At 38.2% G+C, this 27,034-nt stretch overlaps 2 protein-coding genes across 3 annotated transcripts; one reads left to right on the top strand and one right to left on the bottom strand.

Annotated features, from left to right (window-relative positions):
• The first annotated feature begins 1,972 nt into the window (after positions 1–1,972).
• c12h2orf49 (chromosome 12 C2orf49 homolog) lies at positions 1,973–4,326 on the top strand. Its single transcript, XM_042002463.1, has 4 exons — positions 1,973–2,129; positions 2,334–2,497; positions 3,030–3,282; positions 3,565–4,326. The coding sequence occupies exons 1-4, from the start codon at positions 2,019–2,021 to the stop codon at positions 3,619–3,621; spliced, it is 585 nt and encodes a 194-aa protein (XP_041858397.1). The 5' UTR covers positions 1,973–2,018; the 3' UTR covers positions 3,622–4,326.
• Positions 4,327–5,959: 1,633 nt separating this feature from the next.
• On the bottom strand, positions 5,960–10,003 carry fhl2a (four and a half LIM domains 2a). Of its 2 annotated transcripts, XM_042002462.1 has the most exons (7): positions 9,905–9,970; positions 9,676–9,794; positions 7,884–8,059; positions 7,604–7,778; positions 6,987–7,156; positions 6,659–6,845; positions 5,960–6,564 (listed from the first exon to the last, which is right to left on the bottom strand). In XM_042002462.1, exons 3-7 carry the CDS (start codon positions 8,037–8,039, stop codon positions 6,413–6,415), a joined length of 840 nt encoding a protein of 279 aa, XP_041858396.1. In that variant the 5' UTR covers positions 8,040–8,059; positions 9,676–9,794; positions 9,905–9,970; the 3' UTR covers positions 5,960–6,412. The 2 variants fall into 2 exon arrangements, with proteins under 2 accessions (XP_041858396.1, XP_041858395.1); XM_042002461.1 differs by lacking the exon at positions 9,676–9,794 and having other exon boundaries at positions 9,905–10,003.
• Between the last annotated feature and the right edge of the window lie 17,031 nt (positions 10,004–27,034).

The following is a 27,034-nucleotide window of genomic DNA, read 5'->3' on the forward strand; positions in this document are numbered from 1 at the left end:
CTAAAACAATATAGTAAAGCATTTTTCTTAAATCTTTTAATTCACATAAAAACAACAATGTCCGCCACTGTTTTACGTAATCAGATACAGGCATTTATGATTTGTGCTGAGCAAGGACCCAAGAGAATAGATCCGTTAACTACATCTGACATAAACTAAGACATTTGCACATGTGTCAACACGTGACGACCTGGCCACAACCCCTGCTGTCTTCATCTAGAGTTCATTATTGTTTCTGTATCATATTACAATCCTAACTTAATCACATAACTAAGAGCTGGGTCCAGCCAGTCATTTAATTACTAAGACGTCAAAGGAAGGTACTTTTCCCTCCTCTTTTTACACAACATGTTTAACCAGTTTAAGCTGTTTGGAGCTAACTCTGTGTTGGTCCAAATTTTCAAATAAGGTCCATCCATTAGTAGCTGTGAAAAATATTAGTTTAGAACTGTAAAGACAAGGCCCGATTGTCTTTCATTTCCTGCCAATGAATGGGATGTGGATCCAATTTGCTTTAGAGCCAACTTGTACAGAAGCAAGGCTAAATGATTGGAATGATGTTCTAAATGGAGATTATTTCCTTTTTCATCTGAATGTTCTAGCTAGTAAATACTACTAGTGAAAAGAAAAAAATAACACATTTAACTAAATCATATGAAACTATTTTTATATACATGTTTTTGGCAGTGAAGCTTTTTTAAAACTTTAAACATTCTTGTTTCTTAGTTGCACTAAAAATTTCAATATTTTTATGTTAATGTAACTTTAGTTTTTGAATTCTGAATATCTAAAGAAAAACAAATCCAGCATAATTTGGGCTTGAAAATCAAATGAAACACACACTGGGATTTGATTCTGCATTTTTTTTCTCAGAACAAGAGATGTTCTTGAAATTTGTGATCATAATTTGAACTTATCTGTCGTGAGTCTAAAGTCAGTCTGACTTATATCCTCATATTTTATTTTTTTCTTTTTTAATCAGGACAGTCAACAAAAAACAGACAATCCCTTGGTGCAAAATATAGCACTATGGAAAGGAAGAGGAGGCAATAAAAACAATGAAACGGTCTGGATTAAAGCCATAACAGTTTCATTTTAAATCTGGAAAAACTGCCGGTCATTATCATTTCATGCAAAAGTATTTTGCAGAAAGTGTGGAGTATTTGTTTGATATGATGCAGTATTGTGAAATTCTTGATTGACTCAAATATGAGTAAGAGAGGTATGACAGGGCTGAGTCAGTTGAATGAAATGTAACATGTTACTGAAAGCATATTACAATTAAAGGGGCAGCAACAAAGCAATGAGTTCTAAAAATATTTGATTATTTCTAAAAAAAAAAAAAAACAGCTCAGGATAATGGCAAACTGGAACCTGAAAGATGCCTTAAAAAGTGAAAGTGGATGAAAGTGAAATAGATGAAAGTGAAAGGGTGAAAGGTGGGGGATATCCTGGAATGGTTGCCAGTCCATCACAGAGCTAACACTAATATACACATCTACGGTTATTGCAGAACAAGTTTACCCAAATACACATCTTTGGAATGTGGACAAAAACTGACACACCCAATAATTTTGTTTTCAAAACAAATTAAATGTATTAGACATACACTCTAATTACAATAGTTTTTCTTTTTTTCCCAAATTTAATATGCATTTATTATAATTCCAAAAAATAATTATTTGCAACCTAAACTTGGAACAAAGCTATTACATTTAAATAAAACTAAGATATGTAACAGAAAATCTTTAGTAAACACATTTTAATAAAATAAGCTGTGCTGGGCTGCATCTGGGCACCATTCATTCATTCATTCATTCATTCATTCATTCATTCATTCATTCATTCATTCATTCATTCATTCATTCATTCTTCTTTTACAAATAAATGGAGTTTGAGGAAATCGGTACCCAGTAGGAGGCAGTAAGGGCGCTGCAGTAAGAATGACGTGGTATTAACGTCAACGAAGAAGAAGAAAAGAAGGCGGAAGGAGAAGAAGAAGAAGACCTGCACCAAATATGGCGACTGCCACAGGACAAAATGGAAATGCTATTGGTTCCTCTGATGTGGATCTTTTATTGCACCCTGAGTTGCTTTCTCGAGACTTTATGCAGTTAATTTTAAGTGAGGTGAGTCATAGGTTATAGGGGAAAGTTGAAGATATCTGTTAGTTTTTAAATAAATGGAGTATGTTTAGATTTAGCATGTAAGCTAACAGACTCAGAATGTTGGTGTGTGTGACTGTGTCGCTTTTCAGCAGATTTCTTTAGGTTAATCGTTGACTAATGTTTGATTTATGGAGGTGGGCTGACAGTTTTATTTGTTTTACTCAGAGAAATGTTAGGACCAGAGACTGTGGAAGTAGGGACCGGCTCACAGAGTTGTACCTCCGGCATGTCATCCCGCTGCCGCAAAGAACTTTACCAAACAGCCGCTGGGGACGGAGGATGGAGAAGATCAGAGGAAGACAGACACCGACTGGGCACAAGACAGAAAGGTAAGTAATCATAGCAGAAGGATTTATAGTTGACATCTTTATGTTTTCACGAGTAGAATTGTCCCTGTGGTAAAAAAAAACACATCTGGACGATTCCCTCGGGGTTAGAATAGCCTCTTGATGGTTGAAAGTCGCACAAAAATAGCGTGTATTATTTATTTTCTCTATATGGCAAAGTCCTCATGTGTGAAAGTTGCATTGAAAGCATAACGGCATTGTGGCCCAGATGCAAACTAATGAGAAACTGACAAACTAATACAGCTGAATATATGTCAATATGATGATTAATTGAGGGGACATATGAGAGAGTCAAAAGCAATCCATGCATCTGTTTACACAAATGTGTCTGATTTTATATATAGATCTGGCTTGATTATCAACTGCTCAGTCTCTTGTTGCTCGCCATTCAAAGAAACATGCCACAAGTCACAACGCAGTTTTTCACCAAGATTAGACAAAAAAAAAAAAGAAGTTATAATTGGTTTGATTCCCAGAGTGAGTATCTGATTAATATCATTGTGCTAATTTGTAGCTTCACTAATGACCACAAGAGGAAAAGGCCTCCAATCGTGTTTGATGGGAGTTCTTCTCACTCTGGCCTGCTAAAAGTGAAGAAACCAGAGGGTACAACAGCCTCAACAGGAACTGCTGACAGGTTAAAACCTCCTCCTGCTGCCAGTCTGTCCAACCCCATACGAAGGCTCTCAGGCAATTCGTCATCTTCTTCCTTATCCACGCATTGCAATACAAACTCAGCAAACCTCAAACGAGAAGCAAACTCTTCGGTAGGAACTTGGGTTGCTCTTTTCAGTTTTCTCTGCACAGCTGTCTTCATTTTGAATTGAACATAATCACTTTCTAATAAGAAGTAAAAATCTTTTAATATACTTTAAAAAAAAATTGCAAGAGAAAAAGCAAAAGAAAAAACTTAATAGCAAAAATGTTTTGAGTCTACCTTTTTATGAATAATTTGTTTTTAATGACTCATTTCTGTTTGCTTTTTGTTTTTGTTTGTTCTTTGTTTTTTGTTGTTTTTTTGTTTTTGTCTTTTTTTTTTTTTCTTTCAGGCTGCCTTGAAATCTCCAGAAGTGAAGAGAAAGATCCAGCATGTGACATGGCCCTGACCTCTGATCATCTCTCCTCTCTCCTCCCTTTCACTAACCTGTTGGAAGCTCCCTGCATTGGCAGCCTTCATCACAGTTTTCCAACTAAATGATTCTCAGAAACCCTCTAAGTTGTGTAACAAGGCCACCTCAATGCGCCTGTTCACCTGTGTGGGCTGACCTGGTGCAGTGGTGTTCAGGAGATCAGCTGGTTGAAGTCATGAGCTTCCTTGTAAGTTTTCACAACCTCAAGTGCCCTTGCCATCATCATGATCAGCATCTCCCATCTCCTTTTAAAGGGGAAAAGTGAGATGAGATGACTTAGTTCCCTAACATCTCTGTTCATGTCTGGGTTAATGTGGAACAGCCCTAGGTACAGGGGGGCTGATTGAATTATGTTTTGTTGGCTAAGTGTGTGTTGTTTTTTTTAATAAGTGCTAAAGATGGTGATGAACATACCAAGAAGGACATGAGACAGATCATCCTTATCATAACGTTGGAGAAGTTTGATGTACGCTTAACATTTTTCAACTAGTATCTTGTAGTAATCAGTCGATTCATCATATTTGTTTTCCATTGCAGGAAGATCTGGATTTTATTCAACACTATTTCATACATTTTTCAAAATTTTCAGGGTTTTTAATTTTTAGTTTGATGTGATGTACATGTTGCAATTAACGTGGATACACATACTTACTAACTTGACAGTTTGACACAAAAGATGTGGAAATAACTCACCTTTGGGTGTTTAAATGATGCAGACAAAAAGACAAATTTTTTTTAATATTTATTGCAGTGAATAAATTGCAGTTAATGTTTGATGTAAACTGAGTTGTTCAAAACACACACAGGAAAAAGCATTTTAAATCTGATGTTTTTACCAACATTTTTTTAAAATAAATTCTGTATACAATAAATCTCCTTTCATTTAATTACAAGTAGACACTGCTAGCTGTATGTTCAGTAGTTTAGTATAATTTTAACATTCACAGCACATAATGTAATTGAAAGTGGATATTGTAAAAATGAGTGAAATCTAAAAGGCTCTTAAATATTTAACCCAATATATATATATATATATATGTATATATATATGTATATATATATATATATATATATATATATATATATATATATATATATATATATATGAATATTTTGAGCCAAATTATTGTGGGTTATTTTTTTTTATATCTATGTATTACATTAGGTTAGATTTGCAGTTCTTAAATCATTTCATGCACAGGTACAATTGTGAGTTTTTATAAGAATACAGATGCAATTTTAGTATTCAGAGACATGCCGAGCAGAACAAAACAAAAACCCCAAAACAAACAAAAACCAAAAACACAGACACAAAGTAGTTCCTCCTAGTAATATGTTATGACCTGGTAGAAGCATTTGTTTGTGTATTTCTTTTTGAAGACCTCCTCCCTTTGCATATATATTTCCCAGTTCCATTTATTAAACTGTGTTTGGGGGGTTTTTGAGTTGTGGATGTGTAGAAACTAGCCAACTGCACAAGGTGGGCATACAGATTATGAAAACACAGCGAATCACATGTGAGTGTAATAGTGATTTAAATCACTATTACACTCACATGTGATTACATGTTGATGGTCGACAGGAAAAAAACCTTCACGTGAAAGGCAAATTGCACCTTTTCACAGTGTTATGTGAAGATGTTAAATAATGTAGCTGCTGTGAAATTATTAGTAAATTACATAATTTTTTCTGATATTATTCTGACTGAATATCTGTTCTTGAAAAAAGCCGCCGGTGGGGAGGAAGAGCTAAGCTTGAAGTGCTGCATCTTAATATATCTTTAAATGGTTGTAAAATAAGCCACTAGGGCTGGGCGATTAATCGATAAAATCGATAAATCGAATTTTCCATTTCTGGAGATTAATTTTTTTGAAAATCGGGATTTTTTTCCATAGTTAGTTAGCAGCAGACTTAGCCCTCCCTCCACACCAGAACGGTGTTTGTCTGACAGATTTTCATTAAAGTAACCCTTCACTCATGCCTGGGATTTAGCTGTGTGTATAACTGCAGTGAGAAATGCTGCTCTTTATGAGATGCAGAAATCAACTTAACCCACAAACCCTAGTTAAGAGACAACCTTCATCAGGGGAATTATTTCTGCAGTGGATCCTGTATGATAAGGATCCAGATGGAAAGAGATCACGGATGCATTGTGTCGCATATTTCAATGTAAGATATGAAGTCTGGTGGAAGAATTATGACATTATATGCTTTTTTTTTGCTAGCATTCATCTATATAAACAAATGAACGTTTTTAATAAGTTTATTTATGTTTTGTAAAAGAAAAGGAAAAAAAATCGATTAAAATCGGAAATCGGATTTGGTTATAAAAAATCGGAGATTTTATTTTTAGGCCATATCGCCCAGCCCTATAAGCCACTAAAAAAACTTCAGTTTACTTACAGCATTAAGCTGGTCAGTCCATAAATCATTAATTACTTTCACTCTTCAAAGCTTAAAGTCTTCATTAATATAGATTTATTTCTGTCCATCATACAGTATCTTTAAATATTACTATATAACGTTTTAAAGTTTCATAAGCAAAGTTCATTACAGTCATGCCTTCTGTTACTATATTAGTAATGTCTTTTTCTACGGGTGTGCACAAGTAACTTGAATAAACTTTGTAAATTCAACTAACACCATTAGTAGTTTATAAATCATAGCTTATTAATGCTATGCTCTGTGCTCTGGTAGTATTTACTGTATCTTTGTCATTCCCTAGCACATGATCATTCAGTAAAATGCATCTGTAATCCAGGATGAATTAGATGTCCTTGCCACACTCTGGGCAGAGGATGTCATCTCGCTCAGTAAGGAAGCCACGGCCAACCAGGGACACGGAGCACTTCTTGCAGTTGAAGCAGTCATTGTGCCACTGGCGCTCCTCAAAGGAAATGTACTTGCTGCCTCCAAGACCTGTGAGCGAAAATGAAGTCTCACTCGATGCAGCTATGAAACTAGTTTTAAACTGTTAATTTTAGGTTCAGAGAGAGCAATAATTTATGATTACCTGTAATTGGGGTGGTGCAGGATGCACACTTCTTGGCATAAAGGTTGCAGAAGCATTTGAGACAGTAGGGAAAGTCATCTCTTGAGGTGAACCTCTGGCCCGACAGTTGCTGCTTGCAGCTGGTGCACAGGAAACAGTCCTTGTGCCAGGGCTGGTCGCGGTAGGTAACCCCACCAGTGGTGATAGGCTAATAATAAAAGTATACATTGAATTATTGTTTTTCTGCCACATGAACTCTAAATTAAGGGTGTAATACTTTAAAAATGAGTTTCACTTATCACACAGTTGAATACACCATAAGGTACATTGTAATAACTAGATATTTTACCTTCTTGCAGTGCACACACTGCATGGCAAACTGCTTCTCATAACATGGCACACAGAAGTTGTGGCTGTCCTTAGGGATGAAGCTCTTGGTGCCAATGGGCTGCTGGCATCTCTGGCAGGTAAAACAGGTCTCATGCCAGCTGTTCCCTTTGTGCTCCATTTTCCTGGAGCCTTCCATGTACGATATTAAAGAGATAAAGAAATTAGATGTACTAAAAATATACAATTTTGAGTCATGAGACCGTAAGCTGATGTGATGTGATATATTTGGAGTAACCCGTGGCAGAAGAGGAGTTTTAATATGCTTCTGCTTTTCAGTACTCTTAACTAATTTAGTCAATTCTGAGAAGTACTGGTTTTTATGTTTTTGTTCCTAAGAGTTCTTGAAATTCCTCTTATACTCTAATACTATTTTGGCATTTCTCAGTGGCTAAACAAAGCCTTATTTAATTATCTCTTTGTGGCTCTCAATACAGAACAATGTCCATGTATAAACTACATTGGAACAAAAAACAAAAACTCATGATATAATAAATGAAACCCCTTTGTAGAGGATGTGAAGTACCATGAAAATCTATCTTCACTATCTGACTTGATATGTCTCTATTTACTTCTTACCTGGGATGATGGTTTTCTTGCAAGAGTGGCACTTTGAGGAATACTCATTGGAGTAGCACTCAGTACAAAGGAGCTGTTCATCCTTGGTGGAGAATGGCTTGTCCACCAGTGACCGTTTGCACTGGAAGCACTTGAAGCAGTCCTCGTGCCAGTGGCGGTCCTTGTAGGACAGATCCTACAGGAACATTTGTTGGAGAGTTAAATCCAAAATGACACAGCCTCACAACAGCTTTAATGTGTGGTGGGTTTTTTTTTGGCGGGGTGGGGGGGCATTTCTTACCCTGGTGTTACATCCAATGGGCTTTTTGCAATCCTCACAAGTGTTGGAGTAAAGACTTTCATAACATTTCACACAGTATGGATTCTCCTCTCGGAGAACATACTTCTTCCCAAACAGGGATTCCTTGCAGTAGTGGCAGTCATAGCGTTCAGTCATTTTGAGAAAGCGTTGTTCAGCTGAGACACAAAAGAGTAAAGAGAAATGATTCCATCTTCACTGACAGTTTTGACACTCCAAGCATTTTCCAACCAGTAATGTTTTCCAGCATCACGATCCTCTACAAGGAAAGCTACACCATTTTTCCCTATTGCATTTTCCCTTTCATGTTTCTGACCCGTCTCTCCCATGCTTTTCATATTGCTTTCTATGTCAGGAGCAGAGGGTGACTGATGATGAGGATATAAATAGCTCCTATCAGTCCTGCTTAGAAACAGTCAACTATTGCTCTCGCTGCATACCAACGCCCATGTACACTGACCCATCCAGCACCTCACCTCCAACTGTCAGCACCAGATCTTAGGATCCCTTGTCACTACGTGCATGTGCGTGTGTGCATCTACAAATGGGTTTGAACGGCACTCGTAACAATGGCTGCTCTCAATCAGTGGCTGTTTTTGGTCTGCTTGTTAAACCCTCTGTTATCCCTCCTGCATCTATATACTCTTGCTCTCTATTGACCAAGCATAGTAGCTTATTCATCTGGGTGTCTCTTTTTGTGAATGATAAAATGCAAGTGAGCTTAATAGATGTTGTAGGATGTTGACTCCTCACTCACTTGAAAACTAATTTTCATGTGACTGTATTCATTGACTCCTGAGCCAAGCCATTTAAGGAGCGTCAAGGAAATTGAAAGAAAAAAAAAAAAACAAAACAAAAAAAGCTCAAATGTCAATTCCTTTTGAGGTACTTTCTGATCCCAGCACCCTTTAATAGATTCTTGTTCTTTGCTCTACATCCCTGATCTCTCTGACGTAGCTCTTGATCCATCTCCAACTATTCATACCTAAGCGTACCAAAAGGAGATCTGTGAGTGATTTGTGATGTTCCTGCCACTGAAGAGATTGGTATCTTTTATCTGGTTTGAAGCTGAGACTTTTAATCCACCCGTCCTCACTGCTCTAAGCATTCTCAAGCCCTCCCACATTCCCTCATTGTCTGTTGCTCCCACCATGACTCACCTAGCTTATGTAAGGATTTATCTGACTCCTAAAAATAAAAGGATAATATGGACAGACACAAATAAAACCTCCAGCTATTCAGACACACCATGCAGCTGTTTCCCAGCTTTTGGGGTGCTTTGATGCCACCCATCTGGGAGCCAGTTAAATGATAAGTGGACACTCAGAAAGTTTGAGACCTTAAAGACAGCATGGCAGCCGCTGAAAAAAACTGCCTTTGATATCCATGCTTGTTTTAAATCTAAAGTAAATTGTTCTTTTTAAATGGGTAGTTCAAATTATTTGATGTTCATGTATGTTTTTAAGGAGCTTTTAACAATTTCAGTAAATATAAATCACTTTATGCACTCTGCCAAAGGGAAAAGGTATTTTCAGCCGATTCCTACTTTCCCAACTCAACAGTTAATGAGGACATTCCTCATTACACAAAGTTTGAACAAACTACCACTAAATAAATTCTAAAAATAGATAATAGACTTAAATGTTAATAGAATTTCGGCTTATTGTTTTGTTTTTTTGTTTTTTTTAGAATGTTAAAATAAATCCAGAATTATAGTTCACACTTAACATAAATGCAACTAAACCAAATATCCCTGGACTAAATGAATAATTACAAGTGATGGCAGGTGTGGAGAGAAAAGTCAGAGTGGTGTGAAGGGGGAAAAGAAGAACGTGAGCTGGTGGGTGGGGAGGCAGACATGAAGATGCCAGAACACCAGTATGCAGCAGTGTCCTGGAGAAAAGAGGACATGGTGAATGAAGACCAGTGAAGAAAAAGAAGAATGAACAGGAGAAGGGATGGAGGGATGGAGGGTGGAGCAGTTGAACAGAGTTCGCTCTTACCTTCCTGTATGAAGAGTGTGAGCCTGTGCTGAGTCTGAGGCAAACTGAGAGAGGACGCTCTGGATCAGTTGCAGTTACCACTGATTGCATTACTCCACCCTTCATGGGCTAATTGAAAATGGGGGAGGGGCCATAAAGGAGGGGGGCCAGCAAGGGGGCAGGGATTCTTTTTTTGAGATGATCTATAAATACAGCAGCGCCTCACAGAGATAACCCCAAGGTTCCCTTTCACTTGCTCACGCAGTTACCAGCTCAACCAAGTGTCCTTTTAAGGTCACTCAGTTGTTGTTCACTCGCTCACTCGCCCACTGAACTGTTAATTTGTTCACTCACTCAAAATTTTCTTTATTTTTTTTACATGTTTGTTTCTTCCCAGAATGGCTTTGTCATATTATTCCTCCCTTTCTAACTTCCTGGAGAGAATTCTCCCTTTATCTCTGCTTCTGTTTTCTTTACATGAGAAATATCGGTTGGAATCATTATAATAACACAGTACGCTTACATAGTTTTCCTTTGGTCTTTAATACATAATGGAAAACATGCCACGGGTCAAATGTCAAGACTTTGGTCCTGTGAGAATAGACTCTACTTAGATGTCACTACCTCCCCATTTTTTTTCTCACAGGAGACCACACAGTCCCAAACCTCCAATGTGTTGGCTACAGTATCCATTCTTGCTAATGACAGACACACATGATTTCTAAGAAATTTTTAGCACTATTTTCTGCTCCCCCATACTCACTTGTTCACACTGTGGCCCCTTCCATCATGTCCCCTCTCCTCTCTCTCTCTCTCTCTCTCTCTCTCTCTCTCTCTCTCTCTCTCTCTCTCTCTCTCTCTGTCTGAGGCAGGTTTTCCTGACCTAGTGGTCTCTGGATACTCTCCAGTAAGAAAATGCGTCAGCGCTGGCCCACTATGATCAGGTGTTTATTTGTAGCAGCATAAAAGGATTGGTACTTCACCAAGGTGTTAAATCAGTTTGTGTCTTCATTCTACACTGAAATCCCTCAGATTGCTTGATGGACTACTGTGAAATTAGATGATGAGACTTGACGTTTGTGTTTTTGTGGAAAATGTAGTATGGACAAAATGTATTTGTCCAGTTCTTTTGTTTAAAATTAAATTTCTGCAGGACATCCATCAGCTGGATGGGCGACTAGTCCCACGTATTCCCTGCTCGCCTCACAGCAGCTGGGATGGGCTCCAGACCCAACTTGTGACATTGCATTGGAATAAATAGATATATACAATGGATGGCTTTAAATTTGGATTTTGAACATGATACTGCAGCTGCTAAACATCAACATGTTAACATTGCCATTGTAAGGAAGTTTGCATGGTAGCTTCATTACCTCAAAACACTAGCATAGCTCTGTGCCCTGAGCCTTGTTTAGGTATTTGTGGAAACAACCACAGTTGTGCACAGAATGGGTACAACTTTAAATTGTGAATAACAATGATTAGCTTGCTACAGTGGCACCTGTACCATTTGGTGGAATATACTGCAGCTACTGATGAGGTCAGGTTTTGAGACTGGTGTACCAGGCAAAAGTTTGGACACACTTTCCCATTAAATCTAAATTTGAAGAAGGGGGAACAACTTTGACAAGAGCCAAACTGTGATAGCCATGGTAGATATTGTTAATGTTCCTAGTGTGCAATTAAGGGTTGGTACATTTCGGTTCAGGGATCTATAACTTTGATTCTCAAGAACTACTGTCCTGCAGCTTTTAGTGGCTTCCCTGCTCCAACACACCTGTTCCAGTCAAAGCATTGAGGGGTTTTGGGGCGCTCAACTCTGTATGGGAAGGTCTGGCACATGTAGTGTCATCCAAAAAAATAAAAGACCTAGTGTGTTCCAAACGGCTGAAAACATAATTATTGGCTATGACAGAAGGGTGCTGTGTATAAGGTTGTATAGCTGCATACCAGTCAGATCGCAAACAGAAAAACTTCACCAGCTATGATAGCATAAGGACTGGACCATGGAGAAATGGAGGGAGTGGGCAGCCTGTAGCATTTACCTGAGAAGATGACAGCAGGCTTTGCTGAGTAGAAGCTAAGTAGTAAGATGCACAACCTGAAACTTTCTACCACACACACTTTTATGGTAATGGTATGCCTTTATGATAGAGCTCTTGTGGAGTTCAAACCTCAATAGGTCAGAGACTCAGTGGTGACTCAGGGAGGATCCACACAATATTAGATGAGGCTGTTTTGATGTTGTAACTGATAAAGCAAGAGGTAAGATTTAAGTAAGATTTTTATTTTTTTAAAAAAGGATCAAATGGCAGTTTTCCTTTCTTGCCAACTGTTATTAATACTGGGAAGTTTTTCATTTCTAACTGTAGTGTGTGTTTATGCATGGTTTGGTAGAAGCAGCTGGGACAAACAGGAAGTTGTGTAATTTTGACCCCTGCTGTAGGTAAAATTGAAGTCAGATGATAACTGTCAGACAGAAGACGAATTTGTACTAGCTCTAATGATGAGACTTGGAGAATATTTTATTGGATTACTCTGCTGTAAAAGACATGTGGCACTTACTATTTAACCCAGGCGTGGGAGACAATCATTCCAGTTCAGTTCCCTTAATTTCAGACATGCGGTCTAATTTATACCTCAAGGGACAAATCTGTTTAATGCCCAGTTCCTCAGTCCTTGCCCCTTCTTCCCTGCATTTGGCTCGTACACAGTTACCCTGCCTCCACCCTGGACTCTCTGGGCTGGGGGCCTCCATCTCAGCTGCTAAGGCCAGGGGATAACAGTGCAGCTGTCTGGGCACTGCAAGCCTATCATGATACTAAAGCCTGGTGCTTACACCGGTTGCAAATACAGCCATATGGAAAGGTCAAACCAGACAGACCCCATCATCACTAGTGCACCGTTAATCATTAGTGCCACAGCAACCAATTGGACTGGAATTTCTCTGGGTCGTCCAAGATCCAGTATCATCTTCTGGAAGAACTTCTCTGGACTTTATATTAAATGGAGTGAAATGAATCCCAGCAACTGACTTTAAAGAACGTGCAGCGTCATAATGAAGGTCTCAAAGGGCCAGTTAGAGCTGATGAAGATGGATGGAATGATTTGGGGTTGCCACGATGAGGCCAGCGTAGCAACTGTAGAGCAGACGTCTATTTAACACTGTTATGGTCTTGCTTTGATTTGACCTGAGAAGTTTGATACCACTCTTATATCAGTCCAGTAAACATAAGACAACAGTCAGTAAGCAGTTAGCTGAGTTTGATGTAATGGTTGTTATGGTTGACAGTTCAAATATTTATATCTAAATGTATATCAAGTCATTTTTCTTTCCTGTATGTTGTTATTTAAGCTGCTCTCTTAGAACTTGTGTATTTTGTGCACAAGTTTCTGTCATGTAGTCCAGAATAAGCAAACTTCCAGATTTTTCTTCATTGACTAAATGATGTTATCGGGTTAGAAAGCCTTTCACAAAGAGAGGGAGAGGTACAAACTGTACAAGGTGCTTGTAGGACTCCAAGTGAGACTTTATCTTTAGCATTTGTCTTGATGCAAACTAACAGTTTGCTGATTTAGTGCCACATCTGATGGTTTTCTGAAGTTTATGAGTTGAATTGTGGAATGATCATAGTTAATACAAACATATTTAAATATTGGTTTGAAACAAGAACTGTGTGGGACTGTAATAGCATTTTCTCTCTCTTTGCCTCTGCTGTCAAACTACTTTTTAGCTACCTAAGGCCTTTGAACATTATTTGTTGACAGATGAATGTGATGGAGATAGTCTCCTTTTTTCATTTACTTAAGTCTCAAAAAGAACACAAGACAACTTATATTTTAAAACATTGAGTATTGATCTGTTTTCTGTAATTAGCCAAACACTACGCTTCTGCTTGTGAAAACTAACACTGAATTGAGTTTGTTAACAAACAAAAAACATAACTTATCTGTTGTGGTATTGCTTTTTGATATACCATTTTTTTTCACTGTAAATATATAGATAATTGTTCTAGACAACAGGTAAAAAAAATGAAAGGAATTTAACAACAAACCTAAATGTACAATTTAAGTTTTAGCTGTTCCTATTTTTTCCTTATTCCACTGCAAATGTCTTACATGTGACTTTTTGTAGATGCAACAAGTTTAAAAAAGAAAGAAAGAAAGAAAGAAAGAAACAGTGAGAGGAGGTTGCAGTCTTGTTTGTAATAATAAATAATATCAAGAATCCTCACATGTTAGATGAGAGAGAATTATGCAGAAGAATTCTCCTTGTTCTTCATTATATAACAGTATTATGGGGCTTAATAAAATAGCTGCAAAGGCAATAGTAAAATTGGACTGTAACTTAAAATAGATTTTATGGGGAGTTACTGCTGCAGTGGGAATGAGCAATGTGATGGAACATGTACAAATGCAGCAACAAAAGAGATCAGTTTTGTTATCTCACTCGATAAACAATAAACTCTGTGTATGGATTGACTAAACGTGCCCAGGATTTAGCTAGTGACTAAGGCCAAAGATATAAATAGGCATAGCTCGCCAGCTTTATAAGAAGATGGATTGATTCTTGTACATTTTGAAAGTGGTTGTTAGATATAGTTCTCTAAGCTTTCTCAAGACTTTCAAAGTTTTTCTTTGGATATTACATGTTTTAACTCATTGTCAGCCCAGTCCTTGTACCTGAGTATTTTATAGCAATGTGTAATATTTTTTTGTTTGTTATGCCACTTAAGATTGACCTATGGATTATTATGCATAAAGACTGCAGATAGTTGTTTAACCATAACAGACAGCTTTGGAAAGATTCAATTGTAAATTATATCTTTAGGGACTTTGTTAAGCAGCAAATCACAAAGACTGGATTTGTTCTAATTTCTCTGCCACTAAAAAAAGTAAAGAAATACTGAGGTAATACATGCTGACAGGCATGAAATAGTATTTTTGCACCAAAGAGGTGATTCACAAAAAAGTTGATCGATCTACTGTTTACTGAAGCTTCCTCAGAAATGGTCTCTGTGAAGGGGTGGCTGGTAAGATGTCATTCATAAGGAAAGAAAACACTAAGAAGAGGCAGAGGTGTAGCAAATGATGTTAGAACTGGACTGAAAATCAGTGGCAATAGGTCTGATGGAGTGAAGAATCCTCTCCAGGTAAATAAATAAATAACAACGTCTTGGCAGAGGTCTGGATTTTTTGGGGGGAGTATGCCATTTTCAGCTTTTGGGCGTATGCACACTTAGTATAGATCCCATACAGTGTTTTATAAATGAGACCCCAGAGCCTGAAACTCAATGTTGTTGAAGTGGTGTGGGATCATCTTGACAGATAATTGAACTAATGGTGCCAAAACCCAAAGAAAAGCTTGGGAATGCCCTTCAAGATGCCTGGACAACCATTCCAAAAGATGGCTTAAAGAAATGACACGAAATCTTGTCTAATAGGGTTCAGGCTGTGATAAACTATGAAGATTTTCAAAGTAAATATGAACCTTCGGAATTGTAGAAACTCAGTTTTTGTCTTATTTACTGTACTTTCATCTGTGTTTGGACGTGTTTCAATAACTCTATTCCCATTTTCCTGGAAATGTTTTTGGAAATGACGGCTTGCTAGTTTTGCATAGTACTATAGATATAAAGTTTTTTGTTTGTTTGCTTGTTTCTTTCTATTTTAACTAAAACACCTGTGCACTATGCACATCCTTGGGTCTGGTGATTTCTTTTTTCCTAAGATTGAATTTATGAAAAGGATTAAAAGGCTCCTTTACTCATTTTCGCTCTTTCTTCACTCGGTGCCCCTGCAGTGATGTGGGTCTAAATATGACACAGCAAATCCTCAGTCATTTAGTCTGGTGTTGTGTTCCCAGACTGCTAAATCCCTGCAGATATTGGTGGGGTGTTTCAACCCTCGCAGGGACCTCACACTTTATTTAGATTCTGAAGTTTTATGTTTCTCTTTTGTTCTATTCGCCAGTGTGCTGATAAAAGGATTTTTTTTGCTGCTCAACAGTACAGAGCCAACTTTCATGTGTTTTAAATTCATGCCAAACATTTTCAGTGGGTGCCAAATATGGACTGCACTAGTTTTGTGCCAGGATTCTTGTACTAGTATGGAGTCAAGCAAGTTGTAATACTTGTAGAACATAGTTTGACACTGTCTTCCAGAAATTAGGTAAGCAAAAACAAAACATCACACACATAGTAACATGTTGCTCCAAAACCTGCAGTAAGTATTTAATTATTGTTCACCAATAATGAGGCTTTTGCATATATGCAGATTACCATGCTAGGTTTGGTAATGCTCCCATTGTACCAACATAGATACTGACTTCTGATGAGTGCTATAAAAGCAATCTAAATAGACCCTCTATGGGATCTTACGTATATATTTTTTCTTTTTTTTCTTTGCATGTAGCACATGGTAGAAACTATTTTTTGTGTTTCCGCTCCATAATGAAAGATAAGAAGCAACAATTTGCTTATTGAATGACAACTGAGCCTGTCTGTCCCTGGCTGTGTTCATCATACTAAATCTGTTGCAGTAAGGACAGCTGATATGGTGACTACTCTGGAAGCTAGTTCCAAGCCTACACTCCCCAGAATACAGACCCAAAAAGCCTGACAAAGAGAGAGAAAACTGAGACTGGTTCTGTGATGGCAGCTGAAGGCCAACTGTTCCCAGCATTCCCATTCTGTCATGCTGATAGAGTTTGGCAATTCTGCTAGCAAAGGCCTCACAATATTTAGGTTTTTTGTTCCTGGTAAATAACTTCAATATTAACGTATTCTTCTTTTTTTTAAGTGATCCCCAAATTCTTCTGACATAATTGTTCACAACAACATCATGCAAAATCCTTTCTAACAGAAGACATGTTCACAAGGCAGAAGAAAGTAAAGCTGTTAAAAATAAAATTACCTTGGTGCGCAGGTACTGCTGGCTCACTGCTTGCTACAGTGTTGGAACAAAAACAGTTTTATGGAACACTGTGGAGTTCCCCAACGGATAACATCTTTTATGGTGATTTCCTCTATTAGCATTGACATGAAAGCATTTGCATAGTCATATGCCTGTTGGCCCCAGAAAAATGTCATAAATGGTGATGTGTCTAAAGAAATAAAGTAACACTTTCTACATTTATTTTTATTTTATTTTTATTTTTTTTTATTTAATTTAACCTTTATTTAACCAGGAAGTCCCATTGAGATAAAAAACTTCTTTTGGAAGGGAGTCCTGGCCAAGAGGCAGCAAAAAGTATCAGTTAAAACTAAAGTATTATTCACAACAATTAACAGTTAAAATAAACAACTAAAATTACTTACACATAATGAAAACAGTTACAAGTTAAAGAGGCTGTCTCAAGTGCTCTCAGACTGGATTTAAAGTCATTCAATGAGATAAGTTCTGTTCATTTTCAGTCCTTTTGCCACATGATCCATGTGGAAGGGGCAGAGAAGACAAAAGTCCTTTTTACCAGTTCAGTGAGGGCAAATGGTACAGAGAGCAACAAGTGATTATTTGATTGCAAACCATACAAATCAACATTTCTCCGTGTGATTAGGTTACAAATATAGAAGGGCAGTAGTCCAAGCATGGTCTTGTAGATAAAAGTGTACGTGGGCATTCATAGTAGGTAATTAGATGTTTGCTGTACAGACCACTGCACTTCTGCCATTTTGAGCAAAACCATTTTTGCTGCTAATCAGAGCTAATGTATATATATTTTTAAAAAATCAACAAATAAATAAACATACACTAACTTTAAATACTTAGAAAATGGAAATGTTTCCAAAGTCAAAAGCTCTTCTTGACGATCATTTAACCAAATATCTTCCAGTTAGTTGTGATAACAATCCTTCAATCCATAAAGTTCCAACTTCAGTTGGAACACAGACATTTAGTTAGAAAACATTTGAACAAAAACAGAGAGAAAAATAACATTGCATCTATCCATTGTGTATAACCATTTGTTCTAATGCAGGGTCATCGTGGGGCTGGAGCCTATCCTTGCTGGTACACCCCTAACAGCTCGCAGCATTTTGTCACGAAATTCACATTTTTCATAAGGCGGAGCTTCTGATTGTGTTGTTTGCTCCTCCAACAGAAAGGCAGTCATACTCCGATTGTTTCACTTTTGTTATGTAACAAAAGTGAATGTAAGGACAAGGCTTAATAAAGTGTTCTCGTTGAAGCTTTAGGAGATAATTGATTAGAGATTGTATCTTATTAAATTTAATTGTTTTATGTTATTGTTATTTTTATGCTTTTTATGTTTTTGTTTGACTTATCTTTGTTGCTTAGCACCTTGTTCAGCTGTGGCTGATGTTAAAGAGCTTTATAGATAAATTGATGATGACGATGGTGATTAATATATCAATTATGTATCTGTTTTTTATGTTAATCTATCATTCACCCTTATATTTTAAATAAACTTTATCTCCAGATTTGGGTTTGAACTTGGATATCCTCTGTCCTTACAAAAATATATTTATAAAGTATTGTCACAACTTAATTTTTATTATTAATCTATTTAAAACTGTATCAGCTTTAGAAAAATTTGTGATTGTGTTTGGATGCTATATGATGTCGCTTGAAATCTCTTCCCTCCCAGAGCAAAATCATGTGAAAGCACCCAGTGTGAGTGTCATGTGTCTGAAAGCGTCTCTTTCAAAAGCTGAAGAACAAGCAGTCCACACACTTTCTCAGGAATGTTTACATTTCTCCAAATGAACCACTGCAAGTCCACCGTGCTGTGCTGCAGCTTCCTGGAGACCTCTTAAGAAGACTTCTGAAAGACACAAGAAACAGAACAGATAAAATAAATAAATAAAAAAATAAGCAACAGTATAACTGAACACATTGTTGTGTATTATGGTGCAATTTAGATACATATGAGAAGACTGTGTCCATGATATAAAGAACACAATTATAAGTTATAATATGGTGTTTGTCCACCTGGCCTTATCAAGTGAATCTCATTAAGCCTTGTGCAACGTATTCCACATAAACTAGATTTAATGTCCTGTTTCAAAGGATTTTATCCAGATGTCCTCTGAGTTTTGAGCTGCACACAGCAGCATATACATGTTGTAGCTGTATATGAATTTGTGTGATTGTATAATAGGTTTGAGAGTTTTATGTTTTTTTTTTTTTCATGAATGACAAATAGACCCCTATGATTAAAAAAAAAACAATGGATCCAGGTTTCCCTTGCCCTGACATGGATCACTGGGGCCACCCTCTGGAGTCAGACCTGGAGGTTGGGCATGGTGGCAAGTGCCTGGTGGCAGGGCCTTTGCCCATGGGCCCCTGTTGGGCTCAGCCCGAAAGGGTGACATGGGCCCCCCCTCCCGTGGGCTCACCACCTGCAGAAGGGGCCATAGGGGTCATGTGAAGTGTGAGCTGGGTGGCGCTCTTAGGTGGGGACCCTAGTGGTCTGAACGTTGGCTGCAGAAGCTAGTTCTAGGGACTTAGAACATCACCTCTCTGGCAGGGAAGGAGCCTGAGTTGCGTGAGGTTGAGGGGTTTTAGCTAGATACTCACCTCAACTCATGCCTTGGGCTCTGGAACCACTGTCCTTAAGAAGGGCTGGACCCTCTTCCATTCTGGAGTTGCACCCGTTGAGAGGTGCCCAGCAGGTGTGGGCATACTCATTGCCCCCCAGCTTGATGCCTGTACGTTGGGGTTTACCCCAGTAGACGAGAGGATAGCCTCCTTCCACCTTTGGGAGTGGGGATGGGTCTTGACTGTTGTTTGTGCTTGTGCACCAAACCGCAGTTCAGAATACCCACCTTTTTTGGAGTATTTGGTACGCCCTTATTCTGCTCGGGGACTTCAATGTTCACATGGGCAATGACAGTGAGACCTGGAGGGGCATGTTTGGGGGGAAAGGCCCTCCGATTTGAAACCGAGTGGTGTTTTGTTATTGGACTTCTGTGCTTGTCATGGATTGTCAATAATGAACACCATGTTCAGGCATAAAATTGTCCAGATGTGCACTTGGCACCAGGACACTCTAGGCCGCAGTTCAATGATTGACTTTGTAGTGGTATCATCGGACTTGCAGCCGCATGTCTTGGACAGCTATCAACTGATCACCACCTGGTGGTGAGTTGGCTCAGATGGTATGGGAGGATGTTGGCTTCAAACATGTCCCAGGTGAGCCGGGGGACATTGAGTCCGAGTAGGCTGTGTTCGGTGCCTCTGTTGTTGAGGTGGCCAACTGCAGCTAATGTTGTCTGTGCCTGTTAAGGTGGAAATCCTCAGACTCGTTGGTGGACACCAGCAGTGAGGGATGTTGTCAAGCTGAAGAAGGAGTCCTATCGGGCCAGAGGCAGCCGATGGGTATAGGCAGGCTAAGCAGAACACAGCTTCGGCCGTCACTGAAGGCTTGTTGTTGTTCACAAGTGAGGGAAGGATGGAGTGGGAGATCGACAGGTGGTGCAGTGTCTGTAGTCTGTAATGATGCAGACTCTGCATCAGTCTGTCGTGGTGAAGAAGCAGCTGAGCCAAAAGGCAAAAGGGACCGAAAGGAATAAAGTTTGTGAGGATTTATCAACATGGGTCAGATGTAACATTCCTGCATGTCCTAAACTTTGTCTACTGGGTGACTTAAGTGACATCAATATGGACACTAACAAAGCACACATGGTCCTCACAGCCTTATATATCGCAAAGAAAACTATTCTAGTGAACTGGAAGTCTAAAAACAATCTAAATATTAACCAGTATAGAAATCTTCTGTTGGATCACATCAGTCTAGAGACTACATTGGCATCCATTAAACACCAGACTCTCAGTCTCCCTGGACCCCGCTGTTTAGTCACATCACATAGTGGGAAGGGGTGCTGAAGTCTAGTCGTTTTGTGGGGGTCAGGGGCGGGGGCTGGGTGGGGGACCTTGGGGGTCCGTCAGCCCTGGTGGTTTCTCTGGGTCGGTGGTCTGGAGGGTCATTATGTGGGAGACTGGATCAGGGTTCTTGGTGTATCATGTAGTACTGTGGTAGTTTATATTGTTTTTTGTGATGTGTTTTAGGCAGCCTAGACAACTGTTATTTCCACATTTTAATTCACATTTCCCCTCTTCCTCTATCTCCCTGTCAGGTTCAGCACTGACATATAAAGACTAAAGAAAATAAGATTACAATAAAAATAATAAAAATATCAAGGGCAGCCATGTATATAACATGTCTCCCTTGGTAGAGCAAATCTGTCAAGCAAAATATGGCACACAGACCACCGTTCTGTATGTTAGGATGCTGGACAAGACAGGGTTAAAAAAAAAAAGACAATACAAGCAGCCAAAATGAGCTTTCTCCGCAGGGTGGCCCGTCTCTCTCTTACAGATAGGATGAGAAGCTTGATGATCCGGAAAGGGCTCAGAGTAAAGTCGCTGCTCCTCCATATCTAAAGGACCCAGATGAGGTGACTTGGGCATCTGGTCAGAATGCCTCCTGGTGCCTCCCTGGTGAGGTGTTCTGGGCCCACCAGTAGGAAACCCTGGGGAAGACTCAGGATATGCTGGAGGAACTATAGCTCTCACCTGGGAATGCTTTGGGATCCCCTTGGACGAGCTGTGGCCAGGGAGAGGGAAATCTGTGCTTCCGTGCTTAGGCAGTTGCCTCCATGACTCTACTCCGGATATGCAATAGAAAATAGATGGATGGATGGATGAATGGCTATTTGCTCCAAAGAAGTAGCAAGCATGAGTTGTAAAAGTCGATAAAATGTTAATAAATCATCCAGCTTGTGTAACATCAAATGTGTCAGATCAATTTTCACTCAAAGTTGACATATTCTGAAAAATGCTTTGACATTTTGGGTAATACACTCAGCTCATTCATTCCTGACAGAACAGAAGGCTCTCATGTCTTTCTTGTGCATGAAGTAAATAAGAGACTGCAGTCAGGAGCCGATTAGTCTAATTTAACACAGAGACTGGAAACATGAGGAAAGAGTTTTTTTTTGGCTCTGTGTAAAGCTAAGTAAATGCACCATATAGGAACTGAGTGTATATAATCATTGATGTTTTAGGCTTCAGTTATAGTACAAATTCACGTGGCTCTTTTGATGAATAGCAATCAAAATAGGTTAACTATGAGGGACTTTTTCTTTCTTTGAAAATTCTTTGAAGACAGAAAAAAAAGACCATCTCTCATCCTGGCATCCTCATTTTAACTGAGTGGTGACGTCTAACTTCTTGTTAGTCACCCCTCAAGGGTTTAAATACCCGGACTCTTTGGAATAAAGTTAGAACTTAGACTGAACTAAAGGATCTTGAATGAGAGATTGATTGTCTTCAACCAAACAAAGAAGTCCAGTTGCATTCTACTAAGACATTTATTTAAAAAAAAACTTGTTTTACTAATGCTAACACTAATTATCTTTAAACATTGGTTACAGCTAAGTTTATTATTTTCATTTGTTTTTAATATTTAAACTCAATCAAGAACATTTCTAGGTTGTAGCTTTGTATGTAATATGAAGTTATAGATACTTTACTGGATATTTACATACTATTCCCTCTGACTTGACTCCCTCCTACTATTGTATTGTTTCAGGTGAATAAATTTGACCATAAATTGCACTAATTTCTAAATTTTTTAAAGTTTTAAGATTTTTTGGGTGTTGTCTTCTCACAGACAAAACAGACACAAACAACCCCCTCTCTCTCTCGCTATATATTGTCAAGCCCGGCTTGTGAGGGTTTGACAAGAAGGAAGCGGGACAACAAAGGATGCCAATTAAAGTATAATTTATTTAAAGAAAGTGACCAAATTAAATAAACGGAGATTAACAGTGTATCCTATGTGTATAATCTGTAGCATCAGTAGTGTATGGGAGTGTTGGTTGTGGGAAGGTGATGTGTGTGAAAGCTAAAGTGAACAAACTAATGAGTGCACAAACAAAGGAAAAGGAGTGCTGCAGGTGAGCGGGCTGGCGCGAGCAGAGAGCCCGCAGGTGTGAAAGGCCTGGTATTTAATCCCAAGCGGGCCACCCCCCCACCAGGTAGCGCGGGAGGACTGGAGCAGCAGAAGGGCCACCTGAGAAGAGGAGGACAGAGGCGGAGAGAGTAGGAGGCAGAGCAGGAGACAGAGCTGGAAGCAAAAGTTAAAGCCCCTAGAGAAGGACAAAATACAGCCTGCTCTGCGTTTGTCACAATATATATATATATATATAGGCTATATATATATATATATATATATATATATATATATATATATATATATATATATATATATATATATATATATATATATATATATATATATATGACTTTAATCTTTCAACAATTTATGGAATTTCTTTTAGGCACAACTTTGGATGAGTATCCATGAATGCTCCCGTACTTGTACACATACATCTTATTTGACAATTACCTTACCCAGTAGATCTGCATCTGTTTGTGAGCGCCCACAGTGGCAGCATGATAACATAATTCAGTACTAATGGTTTGCCCCATATTTACACACTATCACATCTCACTTTATTTTGTGGCCTTTCAGAATAACTATGCTGTTTTAGGCTGATAGCTTGTCTCTTTTTACTGAGCATAATCCCACCCTACATCTTACAAAAAAAAAAAAAAAGCAAGAAAACAAACAATGAATAAGTCCCTGAAGATAAAAGATTGTGACTGTTCTCTGTGCACAAGTCAAAAATGCATGTGTACTTTAATAAAGAGGTGTTTTTTCATGGAATAAAACAAATTCCACTTAACTATAGTTTTTGGAAGCTCAGCTAAAAATGAATAATAATTTCTCTTAGAATACATTTTACCAAATCTGTAAATTTAATCATGTATGCGAAGTTTACATATACTAATTTATATCAAATGCATAATCTTCTACATTCACATTTCTCTTGGCCTGGAAGTCAAAAAATAGCAGACATAGCACAGGAGCCACTGGTTCATCATGTATGTCACCACCTTCAGTCAGGTGGACTTAAAGACAGGCGCCTTTCTGCCAAAATAAACACCCAGTTTCATCAGCAATGTAACTGTAGCTGTGCTCAGCTGCAAGGCTCTCAGCAGTCACTCAGTGGCATGATATAGTGCAACTGATGAGAATATGAGTGGTGTGCATCCAAAATGAAAGACATCCTGGTTATAGAGCCAACGTGCAGTGTGCTGACAAGTGTTACCCAGGCATGATAAATAAGTCAAGTTTACCTTGAGGTCATGAGTGGAAATGTATTAAAAATAAGCTATTCCAATCATTGCTCGCTTATACTGAAGCGTTACATCTTTTATTCAGCAGTAATGCTCTTATGTAGTGTTACATAATAAATTTGACTTTACATTAAATTCAGCTATTAAGCTTTACAACGCCAACTTACAGTCTGGTCAACATGGCCCTCAGCTCTTTCCAGTTAACCTTGAGTCAACTGTTTCAAAACAAGTTTAAAGTAAAACGTGACTCTTCACAAATAAGCATGTGTCTTTAGTTAGCTGGCTTCTAATTGAATTGACTTGCTGGGGTAAAATGTTTTGTACATGTGGGATGGGAGTGCTTAGTGCTTGTGGGTAATGCCCACTGCTTGGTTGGTTGTTTTCATGTCCTGATACAACAGTAATGACCAGGTGAAGGCTGGTATGTGTGACATGTATAATTATGGAGACAAGAGTTAAGTTTCTCTGCCTGTAACACTCTGCCCCCTTGTGATAGGAAACTGAGCCATTCAAGAGGCATGTTTGGTGACAACAATATATTTTGTTCCAATTTGGACTTTTTGTCTAAACAGAAAAAACATCCTCAGACAGGATGCTATTCAGTATGTCAGTAAATGTGTAATTCTATTATTTGAAAGTAGTTTAAACTATTTATTGGTCAAATTAAATCAAGACAGGATATTAACATTTAACCCCTTTTTTAAATGGAGAAATTATTTCATTGTGGATTTATTTTAAGAATGTATGGTTAATTTTAAGTTTGATATCAGCAGTTTCACTTCAGATCAGATCTTTCCTCAGCTGGAGTTCTACCTCTAAACCATCTATTTTAAATATAATTACCATGTTTTACTGACAAAAGCATGACTGTGCCATGTGTCCAGTTTCCCCATCGTAGCTGACCTATACATGGAGGAAGTGGAAAGTACTGAGCTCTTATAAGGGAATCTGAAACCAGTAGTTCAGATTTGTTGACAGCAGGTAGGTGAAAATCCAAACCCATGAAGTGGAGGTCTTGCTTGTACAAATCACCTTTGCTGACAACAGCGAGCTAACAAGAGAAAACAAGATGCCATTTTTTTTGGAAATGTACTGTGTACTAAAGTGAAGTAACATCTGTTCTGTGGGTTGATTAATAAAAATTACAAAAAAAAAAAAAAAAAAAAAAAAAATGAAATCATGAATGCTGCAACCCTCTAGCCTTAAGAAAATTAAGGCCATTCTGCTTTTTATCAGTGTATAGGTCAAAAGTCAGCATCTATGGCGATGTGAAAGGATGTGAAATGATAACTTTCACGTTTGTGAAGGTATTGTTAATGCTGAACAATACAATTAAGCTTTTGGAGCAACATACAACTGTCCTGATTACACTTCACTTAAGGTTTTATGGAGTTTATTATTTCATCTGGACAAGTATTTTGCTCTTCCTATTAGTTTTGTGACTCTTAAATTTCCACACACGAGATGATTAAAGCTCCCTTGCAATTACATATCATGAGGGGGAGTACGTAGAAGAAACCAAACTGCCTTGGTTAGTGTTGTAATGCTATTTTGTCACACAGTGTGTAGGATGTCCCACGATGCTATAAATAACACGACAGAAAATAATAGCTGCTGAAACAACCAACATAAGTCAGTTTTAGCATAAAAATAAATCAATTTTAATTGTATGTCATGGTAAGTGTTTACTGTAATCACGTGGTTTTGCTGTTTCTTTTTGTGTGAAAAATCTCAACACTTTTGCGTTTCTGAAGCCAGTACGGCTGTGTAGAAGAGTTTCTAATCAGGGTAAAAATATAGAAAACCCAGCTTGACCTAATGAGAAGGCTGATGGCTTAAATAAGATGAACATTCAAAAGTGGGTGGGAGCAAAGCCTATTTCTCATTGTTATCGCCAAGGGGCGACATATTCCCCCACAATCTGTCCCTTTTCCTCTGTCCTGTACTAGTCCCGGCTTTAGTGACGTCACCACCGGGACCGGCGATCAAGTTGAATGGAAACAGCGCGACTTCACCGGAAATCAAGGATGCTCCTTAAAATTAAGATTTATTTTCCTCTTCAATTACTTCTCTGTAGAACATGTGCCTACAACAAAAGACTACATAGATATATCAGAATAACTAAGTAAACAATAAATAATAAATGTTGAAGGAATAGAATTTTTAACTAAAAGCAAAAGCATAAAAGGTTAATAGCTTTATAAAGACATTATTATTAAAACTGGAAGTTATTACCTAGTAACTGCTGGGATGGGCTCCAGCTTCCCCAAGACCCTGAATGGGAATAACTGGTATTGAAAATGGATGGATGGATGGATGGAAATGACAACTAATGTGGTCATTGAATGTAATAAGTTAAGCAAAATTTGTAAAAGAAAACAGCTGACAATGTTGTCTTTTTTATCAACAATTGTTTAAATGGTCTGTATTATATAACACTTTACAACATACATCACATTCACACACTGATGGCAGAGGCTGCCATGCAAGGCAGGAGCAATTTAGGGCAAGTGTCTTGCTCAGTGACACCTCGAATAAGCTCGACAGAGGATCGAACCAGCAACCCTCAGGCTACATGCTGCCTGTTTACTTAGATGGGTCTCACTTCAGTGATGATGAAAAAACTTTCTTTGAGCAAAATCAAGTTTGTTCAGTGTTTCTTTAACAGTGGCCATTCAACTTTGCACAGTTGTCAAATCTGGTGTTTTTATTATTTTCATATCCTTTTCATAAATTGCAAACAGTTAGATCAGACAAATTACATTACCTATAAAGCTAATGTGATGATACTGTAATAATGCTACGTCATGGTCAGGAACATGGTAATATTTCTGTAAAACAACATAGAAGTATGTCATATGCTGTATTCACTTGCACTTAGGCAGCTGAAGTTTACTCATTGCAAAGTCAGTTTACAAAGAACATTTGTCAGAATTTTATTGTGTATTCTACAGCATTATATGTACAAGAAATACAGAAGTG

This window comes from Melanotaenia boesemani, chromosome 12 (assembly GCF_017639745.1).
Source record: "Melanotaenia boesemani isolate fMelBoe1 chromosome 12, fMelBoe1.pri, whole genome shotgun sequence".
Lineage (NCBI taxonomy): Eukaryota > Metazoa > Chordata > Actinopteri > Atheriniformes > Melanotaeniidae > Melanotaenia > Melanotaenia boesemani.